At 52.7% G+C, this 15,025-nt stretch overlaps 6 protein-coding genes across 6 annotated transcripts; 3 read left to right on the forward strand and 3 right to left on the reverse strand.

Moving 5' to 3' along the window:
• Window positions 1-1,170: 1,170 nt before the first annotated feature.
• N7498_004250 (uncharacterized protein) lies at window positions 1,171-1,890 on the forward strand (the record flags this gene model as incomplete). The annotated part of the gene is made up of 3 exons (XM_058451312.1): window positions 1,171-1,276; window positions 1,317-1,417; window positions 1,453-1,890. 3 exons carry the CDS (start codon window positions 1,171-1,173, stop codon window positions 1,888-1,890), a joined length of 645 nt encoding a protein of 214 aa, XP_058310774.1.
• Window positions 1,891-3,990: 2,100 nt separating this feature from the next.
• Window positions 3,991-5,843, forward strand: N7498_004251 (sugar porter family MFS transporter; the record flags this gene model as incomplete). Its single annotated transcript, XM_058451313.1, has 3 exons — window positions 3,991-5,311; window positions 5,381-5,465; window positions 5,528-5,843. The coding sequence occupies 3 exons, from the start codon at window positions 3,991-3,993 to the stop codon at window positions 5,841-5,843; spliced, it is 1,722 nt and encodes a 573-aa protein (XP_058310775.1).
• Window positions 5,844-6,032: 189 nt separating this feature from the next.
• Window positions 6,033-7,101, reverse strand: N7498_004252 (uncharacterized protein; the record flags this gene model as incomplete). The annotated part of the gene is made up of 2 exons (XM_058451314.1): window positions 6,033-6,579; window positions 6,632-7,101. Coding segments are annotated over 2 exons (1,017 nt in total), but the record flags the coding sequence as incomplete, so codon positions are not given.
• Window positions 7,102-7,692: 591 nt separating this feature from the next.
• Window positions 7,693-9,795, reverse strand: N7498_004253 (uncharacterized protein; the record flags this gene model as incomplete). Its single annotated transcript, XM_058451315.1, has 1 exon — window positions 7,693-9,795. The coding sequence occupies one exon, from the start codon at window positions 9,793-9,795 to the stop codon at window positions 7,693-7,695; it is 2,103 nt and encodes a 700-aa protein (XP_058310777.1).
• Window positions 9,796-11,523: 1,728 nt separating this feature from the next.
• Window positions 11,524-12,720, forward strand: N7498_004254 (uncharacterized protein; the record flags this gene model as incomplete). The annotated part of the gene is made up of 1 exon (XM_058451316.1): window positions 11,524-12,720. One exon carries the CDS (start codon window positions 11,524-11,526, stop codon window positions 12,718-12,720), a length of 1,197 nt encoding a protein of 398 aa, XP_058310778.1.
• A 440-nt stretch (window positions 12,721-13,160) lies between these two features.
• On the reverse strand, window positions 13,161-13,610 carry N7498_004255 (putative vacuolar transporter chaperon Vtc1; the record flags this gene model as incomplete). The annotated part of the gene is made up of 2 exons (XM_058451317.1): window positions 13,161-13,507; window positions 13,577-13,610. 2 exons carry the CDS (start codon window positions 13,608-13,610, stop codon window positions 13,161-13,163), a joined length of 381 nt encoding a protein of 126 aa, XP_058310779.1.
• Between the last annotated feature and the right edge of the window lie 1,415 nt (window positions 13,611-15,025).

Below are 15,025 nucleotides of genomic sequence, written 5' to 3' on the forward strand. Positions count from 1 at the left end.
TAAACATCACGTGGTTCCCTACTGAGTCTATTTTGCGGCATAATAGATCGGGCGCCGACGCAGATGTCATGGTCATTATATCAGCTCTCAATTGTGTGAGACGTAGAATATTCACCATACGGGAGGGCGGAGGATACATTGGAGAAAACCAAAGAACCAGTTGAGGTGGCTAACTCGCTGGTCTACTGAAGCAAAAAAAAATGGGTTGATTAAATGTTCTGGAGACGGGAGAGTAGTCCCCCATCATCGAAGATCGGCACCGTGTGGCGGATCGTCCCTGGGATGTCGAGGAGGGGGTTGGGATAGCGGTCAGACAGGAGCTGGATCTCGCTCTTCGAGCGAAAGATAAAAATGGTTTGGACAGCAAGGGTCTTCGTCGGCAATTCCGTCCCTGCCGAGGTGATTCGGCACGGCTGTACTACACGGAAAAGGAATCCTGGCCGAATGCACCACCTCCCCGCCGGGGATTCATCGACGGTTTGGGTCAAGGAGCACGCTGCAGTGAAAGGTTGACACGCATGACCTTCCACGTCGCGAAAGTTAGGGAGGCCATCCACCAAGACGAAGGGCCACAATACTGAGGCAGAGGCACCGTTCGGAGACATCTTCAGCTTTGATGGGTTCGTCTAAATCCAGCGGTGGCACAACTAATTCAACAAAGCAGCGTCTCAAGCTTCCGTTATTCCGCGCGAAAAGAATTATCCTTTTTCAGGGTTGCATCACAACAAGGCAGCATTGTGGTGGCTTCTGATCCGGCAGCAAAACCATGGTCCCACTTCAGCCATTCTTTGCAGATGTCGAAATCCCCGCAGAACTGGTTCGCCCTAGTGGGACATGGACATGCTCCAAGTAAGCACTAAGTTGAATACGACCCGGTGGTTTCGTATTACCTGTATCTGTCGGAGCCGCAGCCAGTCGGAGCGCGCCGAAAGTGATTCATCAACAGGGGGCGGGGAAATTGATAAGAAAATTAGATTTCAGCCTTAGGTTTGATCGACGAGAACAATTACTGAGCGGTAATAATGGCGGTCGAATCTGCAAGTTATTGATCGTAAGCTGGTGCTTTATTCGTATTCTTTGATTTTAATTCTGCTCCCCCCTTCCCCTCATCAAAACTATACAAAAGAGTGACTTTACCTCGCAGTTTGTTTAACAAGATGGGTATGGAAAATGGCGGATATGAGAGGGCCGAAGAAATCCGAACTGGCCATCGTGGACGCCGTCAAGGATGACCTGGATCGGTCTGATTTCGAAACCTACCTCACCGATCTCGCCGGTATCCGAAAAAGATATCCTATATCACCTGGACAGCATAGATGCCCGGACGGCGGATGAGCCGACGGGAGACAGTTTCGTTGCAAGTCGACTCGGTGCGGCACGAATCTGGAAAGAGCCTCTTGGCGTCGTTCTCATCGTGGTTCATAGAACTTTCCGGTACTACTTGTACTGCAGCCGCTCATCACGGCCATCACCTCGAGCTGCTGCGCCGTCGTAAAACCGCCCGAACTGATAGTAGCGTGTCAAAATCTCCTCCAGGACCTGGTCACACGATATCTCGACTCCACCGCGGTCAGAGTGGTCCGCGGCGGTGTTCGTGAGACGACGAAGCTGCTTGAGCTCCCCTTAAACTACATCTTCTTCACCGGTTCTGCGAGCGTGGATCGACATATCAGTGCAGCCGCGGCAAAACATCTGACCCCTGTGGCCTTGGAGCTGGGTGGCCAATCTGCTGCTATCACCGGTCAATCGGCAGACGTGGATCGTGCGGCCAACAGCGTTGCGCATGTCAAGTTCCTTAATGCCGGACAGATCTGTTTCACATCTGCGGGCTATTGTGAGTCCCCCAAAGTGGTTCGATCGTCTGCTAGCGTTCAGATACCCGCCGTTTAGTGCGGCCAATAAGGCCAAGATACCAAAGACCAATGCTAGTTTCTAACATGGGGAACCGACTCAGGATTAACGGCGTCAAAGCACTAGAGTTTTCGGGTCTAAACTTGCTGCTGGGGTGGCTCTGTGTGGGATCATCGATCATCTATTATTATTACTCTTATTCCAAATGAGGGCGTGTTCGTCCTTGGGAATCTTAGTACAGGAGAGCAACTGTGGAATTATTGAAAGTTCTCATTTTCTTTCCATTCTTCATGAATGCCACATCTATTGTGGACTTACAAGACCAACGTCTAACTAATTCTACTACAAAAGAACAGACTAAATAGAAATACACAACCTCATTGTCGGTAGCCTCGAGTTTCAAAAAGTGGCAGAAATTCAACCATAGAGAGCGTCAAAAAGAGAAATAAGAAATTTTTCAAAAAAGAAAAAAGGTAGGACAAAGGTGAGGCAGGCAATATGCAAAGTCAGAGTCTCAAAAAAAAAGCGGATTCGGGACGGAGTAAGCCGTGACAGGACGGGCATCAATCGCACCAGACGTCCAAGCTCATCTACACAAGATCCCCGCTTAACAGACGCCCAGAAAAAAGCCTTTCAGTCCCCGCCATCTGCTTCAAATCCGGGGCTGGGATCTGACTAGAAACTTAGATGGTATCTCACTCTATTGGCTGAACATCCGACGTCCCGCTGAGTTCCTGTTGTATTAGACCAGAACCAGGGACGGACATACTCGGCGATTACAATTGGCTGCAGTTGACCACCGGGGGGCAGGGGAGGGGTTCACTCCTCGGAGAAGCAGGCAATTCGGCTGGCTCGGTTCCCCGAGAATAAATGCAAAGCGCCGCTAGCTACAGCTCGTCTCCGCCCAAAGCGGCCCAAAAAGGTAAATACTTGGCTCTGACCCCAGATTTGCCTCCCGATGTTTTTATTCGGCTCACCGAGCGTCTAGATCTAGCATATGGTGAGACAGGGATCAATCTCTAGATACCGAGCCCGACTCCCGATGGCTTGGCGAGTCGTCCCTAAGACAAAACAGGTGAGAATACCCACGACTGGCGGTCTAGATGGGCTGTTAAAGACGCCGTCGAAGATAATAGGCTGGGAACCATCCAGTCGATAGATCCCCCCCGGGTCAGACGCGTGCCAGAATGCCACAGCAACCCCCCTAAATACGTTACGAACCAGAAACCAACTATCCCAGCCTTTGGGACCGGCGGGATCCAGCAGATTCCAGAGAAGGCTGTTTCCTTTCTCGGTCTACACTATGCTTAAGTTCCCTTCTATGAACCACGGATTATTATTATGGCTCGTTTTCATATGCCAATCGCGAGAGAGAGCAAAAGCTGCTCGCCATCTGACTCGTGTAGGTTTGGATCGGCCGTAAAATACGGAGTACCCCAGGTTGTTTATTTCTCGGGGGGTGCTTGGGCCCAGTGGTGAACGCCACACAAGGTGCGCACTGTTACTCCTGGATCCTACCTCAACTCTCAGCTGCTTGTGCCGATATTTTGCCGGTGCTATTTCAAGCCTCTCATTGGGGTATGGGGAAAAGGATTCATGCGGACGGCCACGCGACGAATGGCAGCGGACCAACAGGATTGGTGGCGTTTCTCGGCACAGAGGCTTGTCCGCGAGGACGTGCCAACCATAGTAAGCGCCGAGACTTTATGCACCAATGCTTCTTTTCGGCTGCGAAATGTCGGTACCGTGCGCTAGCCTTGAATGGTTGATATGTCCGTTTCGCGGATACTCGGACAGACATCTATTTTTTCCACGGGGTCACCGTTGCCCCGGGTGTAACCAATCACATGCTTAGCGTCTTGTTAAGTCCGTCTGGCACGAAGAGTCCTATGACCCAGGGTGGTCTAGAGGGCATATTCAGCTGGGGATTTGGCACCATGAATACGAGAACGGTCGCTTATGGTCTGGGGAAAGGACTTTGACCCCGGACGGTAAAAGAAACACTAAAAAAAACGCTTGCCGGCATTGCTATATAATGCCACTGATCTTCCCATCTCGTGGAAAATCCTTCGCCTGTTGTTCATTTCTTCCTTTCTCACAGTTTACTTTACCTCCATTCTCCATCCTCCGTACTCAGAGATGGCGGTCAGTCAGTCCGTGGTTGGCCGCGCCAACGCGGAGAAGGCCCATGGTTTGATGGGTCTTCTGAAGAACCCGTTCGTCTTCTTGACCTGTTGCTTTGCATCCCTGGGTTGTATCATGTATGGTTACGATCAGGGAGTGATGGGCCCCATTCTCGTCATGGAGAACTTCCAGAACCACTTCCCACGCTTCCTGGGCTCTACTATCCAGGGTTGGCTAGTCTCTGCTCTCGAGCTAGGAGCGTGGGCCGGTGCTCTTATCAACGGAGTACTCGCTGACCGCATTTCGCGAAAATACGCCATGATGTGTGCTGTCTTCATCTTCACCCTTGGTACTGGTCTACAGGCGGGTGCGCAGAATCCCAATTACTTCTTTGCCGGTCGTATTATCGGCGGTGTTGGCATTGGTATGTTCAGTATGGTCATTCCGCTCTACCAGGCCGAGATTGCTCCCCCCGAGCTTCGTGGATCTCTGGTCTCTCTGCAACAGCTCTCCATCACCATCGGTACCGCGATTTCCTTCTGGCTCGACTACGGCATGCAATATGTCGGCGGCACTACTTGCAACCCCGAGGGTATCGCTAACCCCTACCTCGATGGCGCCTATAATGCCGCTGTGAACCACGGTCATACCTGCCTCGGCCAGAAGACTATTGCCTGGCGTCTTCCGCTAGCCCTGCAGATCATCCCTGCTTGGATTCTGTTCTTTGGCATGTTCTGGTTCCCCTTCTCGCCCCGTTGGTTGATGATGAAGCACCGCGAGGACGACGCCCTCGCTTCTCTCTCGAGACTGCGCCGTCTTCCTGCCACCGATCCTCACGTGCGCGCCGAGTTCCTTGAAATTAAGGCTGCTGTTATGTTCGACGAGGAGACTGAACAAGAGGCGGTTGGAGCTGGCGGGGCCCTAGCACCGTGGAAGGCTCTGTTTGCCCCGAACATGCTGAAGCGTCTGTTCCTTGGCTGCGGTACCATGATCTGTCAACAGTTTACCGGTATCAACGCCGTCCTATACTATGCCCCGCAGATCTTTTCTAGCTTCGGTTTCAGCTCCACCAAGCAGACCCTCCTGGCCACTGGTGTGACTGGAATTTTGCAAATCACCTTTACCCTGCCCTCTGTTCTTTATCTTGACAAGTTTGGCCGCAAGACCTTCCTCATCGTCGGTGCCATCGGCATGTTCTGCTGCCACATCGTTGTCGCCACAGTTGAGGGTATCTATAAGCCGAATTGGGACAAGCACGAAGGCCTTGACAAGACACAAGGCTGGGTTGCCATTGTTTTCATTTGGCTGTTTGCTGTGAACTTTGCCTACTCTTGGGGTATGTTCTACTTTTTTTACTCTTGTCGTTCTGACTTTGCAGCCCCAAGTTGCTAACCTTCAACTCCAGGTCCTGTCGCATGGGTCTTGACCCAGGAGATCTTCCCCAACAGTCAACGCTCCAAGGGTGTTGCTATTGTTGCCTCAACCAATTGGTAGGAGTCTTTCCTCAAGCTATCACTACTTTGGGATACTTACTTACTATTTAATCAAATAGGCTCTTCAACTTCATTATTGGATTGACTACGAAAGATATGCTCAATTCGATGAAATACGGCACTTACATCTTCTTTGCCATATTCAGCGGTCTTGGTGGTCTTTTCATCTGGTTCTTCGCCCCAGAAACTAAAGATAAGACACTCGAGGAACTAGATGTGTTCTTCGGCGGCTCTGAGGCCAGTATTGCCGAAGCCGATCGCCTACGCATGCAGAGAATCAACGAGACTCTTGGCCTTGCTGGCGTGGAGCGTCTTGAGGACCTCAAGGTTGCTGTCACCGCGGACCAGATTGAGGTCGGAGAGTCCAAGCACTAAACTGCTATCTGCTATCTGCTATCTGCGATCTTGAATTGAAATTCGGAATTTCATAGTAATTAATTCCACTATTTTTTTTTTACCCAACTTGATGCAATATATGATGATATGGATGTCCTCCCGCGCGTATATTCAAACTCGCGTATAAGAGCAACAAGCCCTTTATATCACCAATCCTCCTCCTTACCTCTTCATCTTCTTATTTCCCTTCTCATCCCTCTTCATCCCCTCCTCCCCACCACCATCAACCTCCTCGATATCATAATTCCTCAACACAAAAGCAACCCTCTCAACATCAACCAGTCTCACACGTCCTTCACCGTCCTTACTACTCTCCCCAATGTCCCCATTCAACCTCCTCTGCAACTCCCGCGCCTTATCCCACAACAACCGATACTCATTAGCATTATACTTGACATTCAAATCCCCATTCGGCTTCTTATACTTCGACCCCGTCTCACTCCCAGGATACTCTTCAGCACAGAGCCAGAAGAACGTATCGTCACTGTAGAACGGCACTTCGTATTCATCCCGCGCCGTAGCGATAGAGAGAACCACCGACGCAGTCGCTATACCCACGCCGCGGAGGGGCGCAAGGGCATCCAGGCTGGCTTTTGGAAAGTCCGGTGTAGCAGACGGGAGGAGGGAAATGGCCGAGGAAGTGCACTTTAGAACGAGGGGTTCCGGGTTTGATTTTATCATGCCCATCAGAGTTGGGCGGAAGTGGCCGTGTTTTCTAGTCCAGCGTCAGCATCGATCCTGAGACGTAAAATGGGGATGGGACGTACAGTTTCCACTCCATGATGCGGACAAGCTCTTCCTTGTTTAGGAATACCTCCTCCTTCTCTCCATCCTTGCCAGAAGCAACTTTCCGCTTTGAGATTGTCGCGGGCATGTCCTCGTATCGCCAAGTATCCAACTCGATGAACTTTTCTGTTTCATTGCGGATATGCTCTTCTTGTGAGGGGTCGATTTCGGTATTTTGGACTGGGTTTGTGTCTTTTGTCTTGCGCTTCGTGCCTTTCGATTTGGGTTGTAGCTTTAGAGTTGCTTTGCGCCGGTGGACTTGCTCCACGGTTTGGGGGTAGCGGGAGAGGAGGTGTTGGAATGTGGAGAGTGTGATTTGGCTCGGGTTGAATGAGGGGAGCTCGTTGCTGCCCTGCGCGATGGGATCGTGGCTTGCTTTGCTGGCTTGGGACGTGGAGGACTTTGCCGGCGCGGGGAGAGGGGAGGTTGAGCTGCTGAACTTTGTTGTCATAGTGAATGAATGAATGTTTGTCGACGTGTAGTAGAATCCGATTGTAGGTGATCCTGGGTTTATGCACTATGACTCTCGGGAATATCGATTTGGTAGTTGGGCAACTGGTTCAGCACAGTTGCGACAGTCGCGTGGAGTTGAGCTGGGGCGCGTTGATCGCTGATAAGCATATCGATAAGGGGTTAAGGTTACTTTACTGTAACTTAAAATACAACAGCCAAATTAACGTCAAATTAGGTATGCAGATATCCATCACACTGGTCTACATCTACACAACCAAGAACATTCAAAGTCCATTTCGCATTCTATGCCTCAAGCCAGACCGCATTTTTGGTCTCACAGCTATGTACACATTGGCCGTGGACAGGTCTTCATTAAACAAATAACAAATACAGCATCATCAAGAATCAGAGTCATCATCCGTCACCGTGGGCCCATCATCAAGATGGCCCTTAAACGCAGGGTGAAGTCATGGATTGTATGGAAGAATCCACTCGGGTAACGTTAGAGCCTTTTGGCCCATAACGTTCCCGGTACAGAGGGGAGAGAAGAAATGGAGCGAATACACATAGAAGGTAAAAAAGGGACACATCATCGAGGCTGAGAAGGATTCCGACCGGGGTTTCGCTGGGAAGGGTCCTCGGTTGGACGGACGTAGTTCACGCGCTCGTCTTGGCTGCGGTCGCTGAAGGGCATCATGGAGATGTTCTTCGACCGACTCTTCTTCAAGGGCTTGGAGAGAGTGGGGGCAGGTTGCGGTGCGGGACTTGCCAGCGAGGGACCGGGTTTGGCCTCGGCAGCAGGTGGCGCAGCAGTGCGTTCGTCATCTTCCACTTCGATGTGTCGGAAGTCCTGATCCTGATCACCGGCCTCAGAGCTGGGGCTGTCAGAGTCCGAAGCTGCCTCGTAGTCATCTTCGTCATCGCTCACCAAGCTAGGAGCTTGGTTGGACTCTATCGTATGCGGGCTGAGATTCGCCGGGTGGTCGATGCCTTCCCCATCACGGGAAGTATCGGCCAGCGACGGGTGGAACGGACGGGACAGCGAGAATTCCACGATGTTCGACTGCTGGTGAGACTGGGGTCGGGAGGGACTCATCTCATGCGACAGCTGAGGACCGTGGGTTGCTCTTTCGAGACCCTTACGGCTCTCAGTTCGCTCCGATGCTGCTTGCGCGGTGGGCATGCGCATCGGCTGTCGAGCGGCAGGAGTGGGCTGTTGAGAGGGCTCCTGGCTGGCTCTGCTGGTTGGTTGTCCGGATTCTTCGCTATCCGACTCATCATCGGAAAGGCCACTCAGATCCACAGGCGTCCTTGACTCTTCCACCAACTTGCTCATGTTCAAACCGAGGCCTCGGTCTCGCATGAGAGCAGAAAGGTGGGGAGTGGCGGGAGACGCCATGAACGAGGGATTCACAGCAGCCTTGACAGGCTCCGTATGGCGACGAGGCGACTGAGTAGGCTGGACGGTGGCGGGAGGGGTAGCGACCGCGGAGATGAATTCAGACTGTTTCCGAGGAGTGACTGCATACTTGGATGGAGTGGGAAGTGCATTTGAGGGTGTCGGGAGTTGAGTAGAGGAGCGTATCAACGGGTGAACATAACCCGGAGTTGCGACACTGCTGGTCGACTCACTGCGGCCACCGACGACGGTGCCAGCTTCGTCGACCTCGACTGGTTCACCAGATGCCATCGCGGCAGCGTCATGACTAGCGAAGTTCCGGTTGTGCGCAATACGGCAGTGGTTGATGAAACCCTGGGTACTGGAGAAGTTGTCCCTCCGACAGTCCAGACAGACAAGTTTGACCATAACCTGGTCCGACTTGCGTCGGACGATCATAGGGCCCGCCTTTTCCTTGACAACGGGATACCCGCTCGGCAGAGCCTGCAGCTTGGCACCCGTGGAATTCCGCGAAGGACGCGTCTTGCCCGCCAGGACACTGAAGTCGACTGGATTTCCGCGCGTGGACCGGCCCTCGACCAGCGGAAGGCCAGCACCAGCGGTCGCAGACAAACCAGACTCAACTTCACCGCCGTCAAACCGAGGATCCGGGAGAAGCCATCTCGCGTAGTGACGCGAGTAAGGTCCCTCGGTGACACCCCAGGGCGCAGGCGACAGCGGTGTTGCGCCATTTCCAGGCTGCAGCAACGATGCGCCCGAGCCAGAACTGACGTCGACCGACACGCCGGCGACCGCAGACCCGGGATACGGAATCTCTGAACAACGGCGCAGCTGCTCCAGCGCAACCTGGCACTTGGCGATCTCCTGGTCGATCAGACGCAACTCGTTGTGCTTCAACAGCACTTCCAAGCTGATTTGAGCGGTGACGGTCTCGCGCAAGCGATTCACATCCGGTTTGCCCGAGGCGGCCTGCGCCGGGGGACGGGCGGCCGCGACCGAGGGGGAAGGCGCGACGGGCGATGCAACGGGGTCAGACACGGAAGCGACGGTCGGCGATGGCGTTGGCTGTGATGAGAAGGCGACGGGATCTTCGGTGCGAATTTTGGTCGTGGTGGGAGCATCGGCCGTGGAGGAATCTGAACGTTTGCGCTTGAGCATCGGGGGCAGCGAGATGCCGTTGACCCCGGGCGCGCAGCTGGAGGGACCCAGCATCTTGACTTCCTCGCCCATTACCTTGTTCCCTCCGATCGCAGAGGGCCAGGAGGGAAGAAGGCTAAACATGCCATGCGCCATGCGAGGTACGGTGAAAACCGGGGAAAGGTGAGGGATGACGCAATGTTCAATTCGGTCGGCTCTCCATGCGATGGGATTATTACGGATATGTAGGTGAAGAGTGAAGGGTGGAAGGTGGTTGTGTAGCAGTGGAGATGTGGTGGTGTGGTGATGTGGTGGTGTGGTGGCGGAGATCAAGGGGTGAAGGAATGGACGTCGACGACGTGGGTGTCGCGCGACCGTGTCAAGTTTCAAGTTGGGCGGTAGTTGGGTTGGGTTTCGAAGAGAGTGGAGTGATTACGGAGAAAGGTGGCGAAAATGTATTAATAAGGGAGGTAAAGGTAAGGAGGGAAAAAGAAATGGAAAAATAGAAAGGGGGTAAGAGGAGGTGGTGAAGTGGTGAAGTGGTGGAAAGAGGGAGATGGAAAGAGTAAAGTGGTAGAAATCGAGAGAACTGGGAAGCCAGGGAAGGGGAAGGGAAAGGGGGGCGGATGGGGGGGGATCGGAAATGCCAAACAATCGTAGGAACAGGCAGCACATCGGGTGGAGACCCATGATGTGATACTCCTTCCGCCTTGCTCTCTTTGAGACAAGAGCTCTTTCTGACGTGGTGACTGGTAGACTGGTAGACTGGTAGCTCCGCGACACGTCATGCCCGCTGTCTAGGCACCAAAAGGGGAGACCTGGGGTAATACAGCCCCAAAGTCCGAGGTCTGTTGGTTGTTGACCATCAACATGCTAGAATCACATTCACAGGACGTGGACTTCCGGATGCGTGCGGCTCCCATCCATCATACTCTTCCCTGCCAAGGATAAGAGGTGGTCTGGGCCTCTGATCCCGATCAACTTTCCTGATTGGGCTCCGCCGCCCAATGGGGTCTTGCTGTCAACTGCCGGCAAACACAGCCAAATCACGGCTCGACGGGATATCGGTCAAAACGCCTCTGACTCTTTGATGCATCTGCATCCATCCTGGTCCCCTAGTCAGCTCCGTGGGCTGGTGTTGGAATCCCATAGAATCCGGTCGAACCGGTGCCAAACTATGAGATTCGGACAGCCCCGTTTTTATGGTCCTCGTCCCGATTTGTTCCTTGGCCTAAACAGACCACCGCCCTTGCTGACTAGTGATGTCTGGGCCTCGGACCTAGCGATATCCGGAGCCTGAATTCGAACCTATCGGGCTGTCCCTTGGATGTCCCCGCCCGATCGGGCTAACATGAAGTGTACAAATGTATAGAATCTGGGCACGGTCAACACCGAGGATGATCACAGCACCTACACACTAAATAACTTTGGTCTCTTCGGACTTTCCGACTTTCTCGGGAGCAGCCAACGCCCGCCGTGACGATGGTCGGGTCTGCCCTGACGATCTGGAAAGTCCGAGCGAATCAACCCCGGCGTGACCGTTGATCGCACTGGCATCCATCCTGATTCCTCCAAAACGGCTCACCACCCGCCGGACATTCTCCTGGTTGGCTATGAAGAACTCGGCCGGTATATTCCTATACGGACGGGGCAACTAGGCTTATCCGAGTGCTCCCACGAATGCGGAGAATATGGGGAAATGATAGTCCTTCGAACAGGGCCTTGAACCCATCTCCGATATTCTACAGGTCGTCTACCGGTTCTGTCTGCCGTGGCAGTGGCAGTTTTAATCATGGGGAAACCATGTATAAAGAGCCAGGAAGCCAGGACGAGTCCCGGAAACCACCCAAGTATCAAATCGCCGCATAGGCACAAACAACAACCATGCGCACCCTCGCAGCTCTCGCCATCCTCCTAGCAACCCTCCACGCAGTCTCCGCCTCACCACACAAACCCAAATCCAACTACATAGACTGGCACACCTTCCACGCCCGCGGCGTCAATCTAGGCGGCTGGCTCGAGCAAGAATCAACCATCGACACCACATGGTGGTCCACCTACTCCGGCGGCGCCTCCGACGAATGGACCCTATGCGCAAACCTCGGATCCAAATGCGCATCCGTCATGGAACAACGCTACGCAACCTACATCACGACGAGCGACATCGACAAACTCGCCTCCGCAGGCATAACCCTCCTCCGCATCCCCACCACCTACGCCGCCTGGGTCCGCGTCCCAGGCTCCCAGCTCTACTCCGGAAACCAGCAGCAGCACCTCCACCGCATCGCATCCTACGCCATCGAGAAACACGCCATGCACGTCGTCGTCGACATCCACTCGCTCCCCGGTGGTGTCAACGGTCTTGATATCGGAGAAGCCGTTGGCCATTACGGATGGTTCTATAACGATACTGCACTCGAGTATTCCCTGAAAGCAGTCGACGCGCTGATCGATTTCGTTCAACACTCTGGCCATCCGGAAAGCTATTCCATCGAACCGATCAACGAGCCTGCGGATAACAGGAACTTCTCTGCCTTTGGAACACCCGCTGCGCTCTCCGAGCGCGGTGCAGCCTGGTTGTTGAAATACATCCATGCGGTGCTGGAGCACGTTGAGAATGCCAATCCCCGAATCCCGGTCATGTTCCAGGGCAGTTTCAAGCCTGAGACGTACTGGTCGGGGCATTTTGATGCACGTGCGAATCTGGTGTTTGATTTGCACCATTATTATTTCCAGTATGATAACTCTACCTCTGCCAATCTTCCCGGGTTCATCTGTAAGGATGCCAGGGTGAGTAAGGGGGATGGGAAGTTTCCTACTTTCGTGGGTGAGTGGGCTATTGAGGCGGGCAAGCAGAATGAGTTGGCTTTGAGGAGGAGGAATCTTAAGGCGGGGACGAGTGCGTTTGCGCAGTTTACGCATGGGAGTTCGTACTGGAATGCCAAGTATGAAAGCAATGTTACTGTTGCGGGGACGGGGACGGGGGATAAGGGGGTAAAGGAGGATTATTGGAGCTATGAGATATTTATTGACGCGGGGTATTTGGAGGGACAGGTGCAGGTGGAGGATTACTGTAAATAGTTTGGATGGGAGGTCGGGATTGGATATATCATAAAATTTTCACGTTCATGATACCATCTGCAAAGAGATATCTGTAATGTAGGAGCGACGGGACGTCTTGGTAGCGGCCCCGAAGCAGCCACATGGACACCCAGCCTCGGCCCGAGTCAGTAACGCTCTGACCTTCAATAAGACAGACCACACTTTGCAAGATCATAAACGATTCAATTGAAGTATGGACACATGACCGAACTTGTGATACATAGACATGCAAGAGTACCCCCACAAAAAAGAAACCCCGGCGCCGAAAGCCCAATGGGATGGAAAATGAGGGCATGTACAAACGCAACCAAAATGTGTATAACGTCAACCCGGCAAAATGATCACACACGGCCTGGGAAGGGAAAAAAAAACCAAACGCTAGAGAACGATGGCATCAGGTAAAACAGGCAAATGCACGCCTAGTTACTCTGAGTGTCCTGCATACGCAGAATAAAGTTAACAATGACAGCAGCCAATAGCGCAATGGCCAGAATCGTAGGACCGAAGCGGTCATCGAACCCGCTTTGCCCCCTACGCCGGATGCTCTGTGCTCGCCAGTGGAATGTCACCACGGCATAGATCATCGCCGCCATGGCGATGATGGTGAAAAGGCCGGCGGAGATCCGACCGATGCGGTCGCCGAAATTCAAAAGGCCAACTGCGAGGCCGCCCAGGATGACGGTGAAGTTGAGCCATGAGAGGAAGGTACGCTCGTTGGCGAAGAAGACTTTGGGCTCGACGCGGGTTGGGAGGGCGATGCGCTTGCCTGGGATTTGTTAGCCATGTGTCTTGGGCATAGCTGGCCATTCGCCTGGAATGAGGGGAGATGGCTTACCCGGAGCGGTTTGAAGGAGAGGCTGGCTAGACATGACGATGGGTTCGGAATTGGCGTTGCACCGGGCAGGAGAGATTCAGCAACGGCGAACTGGAGGATATGCAGGTATCGTTTGAACGTGTGAGGCTGCAGAGAGGAAGATTTTTTGTCTCGGCGATTTGAAAAGGCGGGAGTCTAGTCGGAGAGAAAAGGCGAGAGCTATCAGAACGGCCAATCCCCGATGGCGGGCGAAGTCGAGACGCTAAGGCTGCGGCGCTAGGCCGGATATGGATTAGGGGCGGTGCAGCTCAACCTAGTTCGGTGCACGTGCGCCGTCCATTTGCTACCGTGACAGGAGTCACCTGACCTACTTTATCTCGGGTTCCGTGGTTTTTCACGTTTTCACTCGAGAAAAAAAAAAGTTTATTCGGTACAGTACATCTATATCTAGCTTATCGCTTTGAGGCATAATAAACGCTAATGTCGCTACTTTTCCGAGGCCAACACTGTTCCCATCCATTTTGGTGCCTCTGGTGTCCGCTAGTCGCACTCAAGTCACCTATCTAACTACCTACTCGTTAATCTATCAGGTTGATCCCCACCCAGCTTCGTTTTGTTCGCTTGCATCCTATTAACTGCATATTAGCAAAGTTAATTATATCAGTCCGTAATCATGTAAAATGTACCTTTGTCGATGTTGACAAGAACTAAACGCGTTTGCAGAAGCATAGCGGCAAGCGATTACCCGTTCGTTGCCACACTACGCAGCGGCTTCACCGAGGGTCATTATTCCATTGCCTTCACCGTCATTGCAAAGCAGAATAAATGCCGTAGCGCAAGCTGTAACTGCGATAATGATAAAGAATACCATAGCGACAGGCGATAGATAAAGAGTAGGTAATTCTCAGGACGAGCAGTAAAATAGGACGTTCGGGTCTAATTTAGAAGCGCGTTTTGGACGTAATAACGAACGACAAGTGGGAATTAAGTTATTTACAGTCATTCTCGATATCGCCTTGAACAATATGCACCGAGAAACTCTTTTTAGGCCCTACCGCCAAGCCTTAGCGCAGATCATTTATTGAGCGGCCCCAAGTTACCTACGCCGGAGATAACTTAAATCCACAGTAGAGACACTTCACCCGAGATATTCCTATTAAATTAACCATACATTCTTCATTCGCTAACAGCCAGCCTCGTGACTAGCTTCACCATAGGTCATATCTTTGGATTCTGAAGTTTTCCACTTGACTTCCGAGCAAGTCTTCTTAAAGTTCGCCGCGTTTTGTTTGAGTGTAACACAACCGTGACCGCAATAACGCCCTGACGCAGCCTGGCATGCAGCTTTAGCAATAGCGAATTTGTCGGTGCCACTGTAATTGGGATAGGGGCTGGGAATGTCAGGACCATAGGGATCGTAACAGAACATCCCTTTGTAGTCTCGAGCTAGAGCATTATCTTTGCAGCCGA

This window comes from Penicillium cinerascens, assembly GCF_028974065.1.
Source record: "Penicillium cinerascens strain IBT 15544 chromosome Unknown contig_24_segment0_segment0, whole genome shotgun sequence".
NCBI lineage: Eukaryota > Fungi > Ascomycota > Eurotiomycetes > Eurotiales > Aspergillaceae > Penicillium > Penicillium cinerascens.